Here is an 8,422-nt window from a genome sequence, read left to right as displayed (position 1 = left end):
CAGGTCACAACCTAGCCTTGATTATCTTGCCCAAACATATGACCTACCAGCTATCTAACTGTTTGGGCATCTCTTTATCCTGGTCTGATCACCTTTTTGCTTCATTTATTCTTTCCCTCCCTGTCTCTTCCCAACGTTCTTCCCCAACTGGTTATTGGACCTCGATGGTCTTTCCCCATTCTCCTCCTCTTTTCCTCAGGATTTTTCTTTCTTTTTATTAAAAGAACATGTTCAATTCTGGGACTCTCAGCTTCATACTCTTATGGATACTCTTGCTCATCTTCATTGTTCTCATTTCTCTTCACAGTGTCAACAACTCTAGTATTATTACAGACTTCGTCTGTGAAAATGTTAACTCCAGAGGATAGAAAGACTTTGGAGAAAATCTAATCTCACACCATTGAAGCCCTTCAACTCTTCAGGGTGCAGCAAGGATTTTAATACAACCAGATCAAGAAAGCTAAGAAAACCTAGTATTTTAATATCATTTTATGTTCCTCCAACTCATAAGAACATAAGAGTAGACATAAAGGGTCAGACCAATGGTCCATCTAGCCCAGTATCCTGTTTCCAACGTGGTAAAGCCAGGTCACAAGTACCTGGCAGAAACCCAAAGTGTGGCAACATTCTATGCTACCAATCCCAGGGCAAGCATTTGCTTCCCCATGTCTGTCTCAATAGCAAACTATGAACCTTTCCTCCAGGAACGTGACCAAACCTTTTTTAAACCCAGATACATTAACCGCTGTTATAACATCCTCTAGCAAAGATTTCCAGCGCTTATGTGTTTGCCTTGAAAAAATATTTTCTCCTATTTCTTTTAAAAGTACTTCCATATAACTTCCTTGAGTGTTCTCCAGTCTTTGTATTTTTGGAACGAGTAAAACATCAATTTACTTCTACTCATTTTAAATCACTCAGGATTTTGTAGACCTCAATCATCTCTCTCCTCATCCATCTCTTTTCCAAGCTGAAGAGCCCTAATATCTTTAACCTTTTCTCATACGAGAGGAGATCCATTCCCTTTATCATATTGATCATTCTTTTTTGAACTTTTTCTAATTTCAATATATCTTTTTGAGATACGGTGACCAGAAAAGAACACACCATGGAGTGATACAGAGGCATTATAGTATTTTTGGTCTTATTCACCATCCTTTTCCTAATAACTCCTAGCAACCTGTTTGCTTTTTTTCACCACCGCCACACACTGAGCAGAAGATGATTATTATCTACGACACCTAGATCATTTTCTTCAGTGCTGACCCCCAAGGTGGACCCTAACATCTGGTAACTATGATTCAAATTATTCTTTCCAATGTGCATCACCTCACATTTGTTCACATTCAATTTCATCTGCCATTTGGATGCCCAGTATTCCAATTTCCCAAGGTCTTCCTGCAATATTTCATAGTCCGCACATGTTTTCAAAACCTTGAATAGTTTTGTGTCATCTGTAAATTTAATCAAGTTGCTCATTATTCCAATTTCCATATCATTTATAAATATGTTAAATAGCACCGGTCCCAGTACTGATCCTTTTGGCACTCCACTGATCACGCCCCTTAACTGAGAGAAATGACCATTTAACCCTACCCTCTGTGTTCTGTCCAATAACCAACTCCTGATCCATACCAGATCCTTGCCACTTATCCCATGACTCTAATTTTCTCAGGAGTCTCTCATGAGGAACTTTATTAAAAGGTTTCTGAAAATCTAGGTACACTACATCAACTGGCTCACCTTGTTTGCAGTCTGCATGCAGCTGACCAATGCCACCTATTCTGAAGCCAACACTGTAGATTATATACTCTCTCCTTATCAATTTGCACAGTATTTTGTCTCCAAGATTGCCACCTTGTGGGAGTCCCTTCTGTGCCCTTCAAATAGTCTCTCCCTTCCTGTCCCTCCTTCTTGTGGACTTCTTTCAACCCCACTCCCCCCCTTGGCCTCTCCCTCAAAAATAAATACATCTATGAATATGGCCACCTATTTACTTGATCTAGTTCCCCCTAAATGGTTAAAGCTCCATCACTTATGTCTACTTTCATTCGAGCTTCAAATTGTTAACCAGAACCTATCCTCTAGCACCATTTCTTCTCATTGGAAATCTGCCATTGTGCACCCTGTTCAGAAGAAACATTCTCTTGATACCAGTTCACTAGTTAACTATCGCTCAATCACTAACCTACCAATTCTTTCCAAGCTCACTGAAAAAATAGTCTACCATCAATTTCCCTCTCATGTTGAACCTAGCAATTCCCTTCACCTTGGCAACCTGGGTTCAGGTGCACTCATAGTATGGAGACCATCCTCGCATCTTTTCTCAGTGAGCTTCACAGGCATTTAGGTTACGCTGCTTTAGTAATCTTATTTGACATATCACCTGCTTTCGATCTGGTACACCATTCCCTATTATTCGACAGGCTTGCAGTGATTCTTATTTTCTGGACAATCACTCCTTTATTGTTTTAATCTCATCACACTCATTTACATCTTTTCCTCTGACCTGTGATGTTCCAAAAGGCTCCTGTTCTTTTTAACATCTTCATCAGTCCACTCGCCACTCTAATACGGTCTTTTAACATCAGCACCTACTATTATGCAGATAACAATGTGCTAATACACTACACTGATGACTCCTCTATTGACCTTCAACCCTTACAATCCTGCCTCAAGGAAGTTGTGTATTGTCTTTCCCAAAATTTTCTTGTGTTGAATCCAGGAACGACAGTTGCATGCTGGATTTCTGGTCATGCCTTCCCTTTAGATCTGGTGCCTTCTCTCTTTGGCTCTTCTATTTCTACTGTGTCATCTTTTCATTACCTTACTGACATTCTTGATTCTCACTTTACTTTCTCACCTCATATATATCCATGATCTTGAAATCTGTTTTCAAGTCCTCTGCCCAGATTTTACGTTCAATTAATGATCATCGCCTGGTGCTTTCTGGTCTCTCTCCGGTAAAATGGAAGTGGACCAGGAATAGTGCCTTTTTCTTTCTAGCCCCTTTTTTGTAGAACAACCTTCCCTTTTGTCTGTGTGCTGAACTGTCATTTAATGTCATCAAGACAAATTTGAAACCTCATTTTTTAGCACTGCTTTTGACTGACTGTAGGCCATGGGTTTTCTAGACTCTGTGAGAGGGTCTTCAGTTTAGTTTTACCTTTTATGATTTGTGCTTCTCTGAATGTGTATTTCCTATTTTAAATTGTAATTTTCTTTTCCCCTCTTTTAACACATTTTATAATTTTGGGAACAACCTAGACTTGTTCTGCAGATAGTCAGTATAGAAACCTCTAATAAACTATAAACCATAACTAAGGTGGTGGTGGTGGTGGTAGGGAAGGAGTTATCAAGGTGAGTTATCTTTTACCACACATTGGGCCCTGTTTACTAAGCCATGTTAGAGGTGCGTTATCGTTTTTAGTGCGTGCTAAACATTAGTGTGCGCTAACCATGTAGGCACCTGTAGGAATTCTATGGGTGCTTACATGGTTAGCGCACACTAATGTTTAGCAAGCACTAAAAATGCCAGCGCACCTTAGTAAATAGGACCCCTTGATTCACTGTGGGATTCAGCAACCTGTGGTATTTCAGTACTGCAGGTTGCTGAATCCCATGGTAAAAGAATAACGCTGCTTGCATGCCACCTTGCCAGCAGCATTATTCTAGCTGCCCGGGAGCATAGGGCTGCAAAGCATTCTCAAAAGCAGCAGAAAGCAGCAGATGGATGTTTTCCTTGAAAAAAATGTCTAAGTTGTGATTTTTGAAACTCAGAATTGAGATGTTTTACTCCATAATTCATGAAAATTACAAGGAGGCGTGTTGGAGTCCTATTTCAGGTGGGACTTTAGTGGGCTTAAAATCTGGGTGGATTAGGATTTCTTGGGGTAGTAGACATCAGCTATTGTTGTGGTTGGAAGGGTAGAGGGTGCTGGTGTTATCATAGTTACTCATTATTGTTTTCTATTTGTGATTTATTAACCACAGTTGCACAGCATATTGTTCCTTTTTATACTTTAATAAAATGATTTAAATATAAAGTCATAAGTGTTTGAGGTTTATGAAGATGAGGACAGAGCCTTTAGGGATGGAGTGGGAATGGAGACAGAGCCTGTTGGAATGAGGTGGGCATGGAGACAGAACCCACAGGGATGAGTTGGGGATAGGGACAAAAATTGTCCTTCTGTCATTCTCTACCCCCTACCCATCAGTTCCCCTCACTCCCAGGCCTACCTACCTCTGGTGTTCTAGAGGTGTAGTAGGGGCAGGAGCAATCCCTTTTTGCTACTGCTCATGCCAGCTCTGCAATCAATATAGCAACTTCTAGCAGCAGTCTTGTGAGAGATTGATGCAACCATTTTGTGATTGTAAGGTAGGCCTGCTCTGTTCTCACAATGGAAGCCATGACCTCTACCTTACAATCCAAAATTGGCTGCAGCAACCTCTCAAGAGATTGTTGGTAGAAATTGCGGTATCCAACATGAGCAGGAGTGAAAGAGGATTGTTTCCGCCCAGCTACACCTCTAGAAAACCAGGGATTATTAGGAAGGCCTGGGGGAAGGGCGGAATCTATAGGTGGATAAGTGGAGGACAGGGAGCTACTCAAGGTTGGGGTGGGGTGGAATGAAGGGATATTACTCCTGGTGGGAGGTGGGGAGGGGCCAGCTTCAACTCAAAATAAACAGCAGGTCTGGCCAAAATAGAACAGAGGCAGCAATATTTTTCATTGTGAACAAAAAGATGCTGAGAATGAATTTTGCTGTGTTTCAGGCCGAATTCAATTCCAAAATCAAATTTTAGTCAGTCTCTAGTAACTGTTATTACTTATTATAAGGAAATATTATGATGCACATTAGACACATATGTTTCATTTTATTTTTTGTTTTGTTTTCCCTATTCTTGTTCAAACAGCTAATCTGAATCAGAGAAATGGAAAAGACAAATCACTCCAAAGTGACAGAATTCATCATTCTAGGATTCTCTGAGTTTCCTGAGATACAGCTCCTCCTTTTTCTTCTGTTTTTGATTATTTATCTGATGTCTTTGACAGGGAACCTTCTTATTATATTCACAGTTTGCTTCGATTCCCATCTGCATAGCCCCATGTTCTTCTTCCTCAGCAACTTGTCCTTCCTAGAAATCTGTTATGTGACTGTCACAGTGCCTAAACTGTTAGCAGTGCTCATAGCACAGAATAAGACCATCTCTTTCATGATGTGTATGACTCAAATGTATCTATTTCTATTCGGCACAGGTACAGAGATCTACCTTCTCACTGCCATGGCCTATGACCGCTTTGTTGCCATCTGCAATCCCTTGCATTACACTATCACTATGAACAGGAATGTCTGCATAACACTAGCCAGTGTTTCCTGGATGTTTGGATTTCTAGATCCAGTTCCTCATGTTACTTTCATGTCACAATCATCTTTCTGTAGCTCTAATGAAATTAACCATTTCTTCTGTGACATCACAGCATTGATGACTCTGTCATGTTCTGAGACCTCTATCATTGAAATTATAAATTATATTGAAGGTCCATTTATAGGTTTTACCCCATTAATATTAACAATTATATCATATGTGTACATTATTTCTGCTATTCTAAAAATCCACTCTGCTAAGGGGAGACAAAAGGCCTTTTCTACCTGTTCCTCTCACCTCACAGTCGTTCTATTATTTTATGGGACCTCTATTGGTGTGTACATGAGACCCAAGTCTGCTTTCTCCATGGATCTTAACAAATTGCTTACTTTAGTGTATATAACTGCAATTCCACTGCTCAATCCCTTCATTTACAGCCTGAGAAATAAGGAACTGAAAGGAAGTGTATGGAAAGCAACCAGAAAAGTTCAAAACTGGTTTTCATTCTAGAATTAATAAAATGCTGCACACCGTGTATGATGACAATATCTCAACAAGGAGTAAAGAGTGTGGGAGTTAAGTTCTTAGCATGGTTTATGGTTTATAGTTAATGGTTTAATGAAATCACTTTTAGTTACACAGCAATTCAAAGCAATGTACAATAAAAATAATGTACCTAAATGAGATGTCAAAAAACCCAGCTGTTGGAAGTATATTTTACAAAGGTAACATAGGTGCCTATCCAGCTCATTTTCGAAAGAGAAGGGCGCCCATCTTCCGACACAAATCAGGAGAGGGGCAGCCTTCTCTCAGGGCTGGCCAAATCGGCATAATCAAAAGCTGATTTTGGCTGGCCTCAACTGCTTTCCATTGCCGAGACGGCCAAAGTTCAAGGGGGTGTTTTGGCAGTGTACCGAAGGTTGGACGGGGCCTTGGTTAACAGATGACCGATCTCGGCGGATAATGGAAAAAAGAAGGGCGTCCCTGACGAGCATTTGGCCAACTTACTTGGTCCCTTTTTGTTCATGACCAAGCCTCGAAAATGTGCCCGAATTGACCAGATGGCCACCGGAGGGAATCGGGGATGACCTCCCCTTACTCCCACAGTGGTCACCAACCCCCTCCCACCGAAAAATACTAATTAAAAAACATTTTGTTCCAGCCTCTATGCCAGCCTCAAATGTCATTACCAGCTCCCTGACAGCAGTATGCAGGTCCCTGTAGCAGTATTAGTGGGCCTAAGAAACAAGATGGCAAGCGATCTGCAAAATCCAACGTGGAGACAAACAAAGCAGATCAATCAGTGATATGGTTCAAAACTTTATTTTCACACAAGGGCTGCGTCAGGGGCTAATAGTCCAAGCAGGACATGAGATTGAAACATAAAAAACCAGCAGGGTGCTTTCCTCAATCAAGGTGAGGACATCAGCTCAATACACAGGGTAAGTCCGGTCGCATCTCTCAGTCTGTGTCGGGCGAATCTCTGAAAATAAAGTTTTTAACCATATCACTGATTGATCTACTTTGTTTGTCTCCACGCAGTATTAGTAGGTGCAGTGCACTTCAGCCAGGTGGACCCAGGCCCATCCCCCCCACCTATTACACTTGTGGTGGTACATGGGAGCCCTCCAAAACCCACTCGAAACCCACTGTACCCACATCTAGGTGCCCTCTTCACCCTTTAAGGGCTATGGTAGTGTTGTACAGTTGTGGGTTGTGCTTTTTTTTTTTTGGGGGGGGGGGGGTTGGGGAGCTCAGCACACAAGGTAAGGGAGCTATGCACCTGGGATCAATTTGTGAAGTCCAGTGCATTGCTCCCTAGGGTGCCCGGTTGGTGTCCTGGCATGTGAGAGGGGACCAGTGCACTACTAATGCAGGCTACTCCCATGACCAAATGGCTTGGATTTGGTCGTTTCTGAGATGGCCGTCCTCAGTTTCCATTATAGTCGAAAACCGAGGACGGCCATCTCTAAGGTCGACCTACATGTTGAGATTTGGCCGTCCCCGATTGTATTATCGAAACAAAAGATGGCCGCCCATCTTGTTTCGATAATGCGGGTTGCCCTGCCCTTTCGCAGTGCCGTCCTTACAGATGGGCACCCTTATAGATGGGCGCCCCCGTTCAATTATGCCCCTTCATGTGCCTCTTACAATGATCTCTGATTTCACAAAACTTTTCTTACTCAGATTATATCAATAAATGCATAATTGTGTGCTTAAACCTTATGCATGTACATCTGTATTTAATTAATTATATTTCTACATTGCAACTTTTCCCAAGCTCTGCCTAAATTAAACTTTTGGAGATGCTTATTCTACTTGCAATTGTGTAAAAGTATTATCTGTTATTTTTATTTTCAAAAATTTATACCCTGCCTGTAACCAAAACCAGCTCAGGTGAGATCTCAGGTAAATACCCCTACAACTTCCATGTGTTAGGCACGCCCAAGTCCCGCCTTTGCTATGCCTCCAACACGCCCCCGTGAACTTTGGTCGCCCTCACGATGGAAAGCAGTTGGGGACGCCCAAAATCGGCTTTCAATTATACCGATTTGGGCGACCCTGTGAGAAGGACGCCCATCTTCCGATTTGTGCTGAAAGATGGGAGTCCTTCTCTTTTGAAAATGAGCCTGAAAGTGATACGATGTGATATGAAAAGCATAGAAAGTGAAAACTCTGCACAATTAAAGAATGTATGGTGTAGGGAAACATAAATGGAAGATCAGTGCCACATAGATGTAAAGAAGGAAATGAAGATGACAAGAGGTGAGAGGAGATATGGAAAGACCAATCTGGAAAAGAATTTGGGAGAAGACTGGCCAATGGAAAGAGGAAAAGAGACTGGGACCAGCCTAATTAAAAAATTAAAAATTCCCAGACAAATGTAGAAGATACATCAAAATAAAAACATTTAAAAAACCCAAACTTTAAGGACTGAGATGTGCCTGCTTTGTAAAATGTATATATATTTTTTATTTTTATTTTGCCTAGTGGTTAGGGTGGTGGACTTTGGTCCTGGGGAACTGAGGAACTGAGTTCGATTCCCACTTCA

The 8,422-nt window shown here is 41.4% G+C and overlaps 1 protein-coding gene across 1 annotated transcript; it reads left to right on the top strand.

Moving 5' to 3' along the window:
* The first annotated feature begins 4,935 nt into the window (after positions 1–4,935).
* Positions 4,936–5,880, top strand: LOC115475031 (olfactory receptor 5V1-like). Its single transcript, XM_030210770.1, has one exon. It carries the CDS (start codon positions 4,936–4,938, stop codon positions 5,878–5,880), a length of 945 nt encoding a protein of 314 aa, XP_030066630.1.
* The last annotated feature ends 2,542 nt before the right edge of the window (positions 5,881–8,422 follow it).

The sequence above is a fragment of the Microcaecilia unicolor genome, chromosome 7, assembly GCF_901765095.1.
Source record: "Microcaecilia unicolor chromosome 7, aMicUni1.1, whole genome shotgun sequence".
Classification (NCBI taxonomy): domain Eukaryota; kingdom Metazoa; phylum Chordata; class Amphibia; order Gymnophiona; family Siphonopidae; genus Microcaecilia; species Microcaecilia unicolor.
Note: the sequence above shows the minus strand (reverse complement) of the source record. Positions and strands in the feature narration are given on the sequence as shown.

Excerpts from the sequence above, each read along its gene's own strand:
- LOC115475031 (XM_030210770.1), top strand. The coding sequence starts at position 4,936 with ATGGAAAAGACAAATCACTCCAAAGTGACAGAATTCATCATTCTAGGA.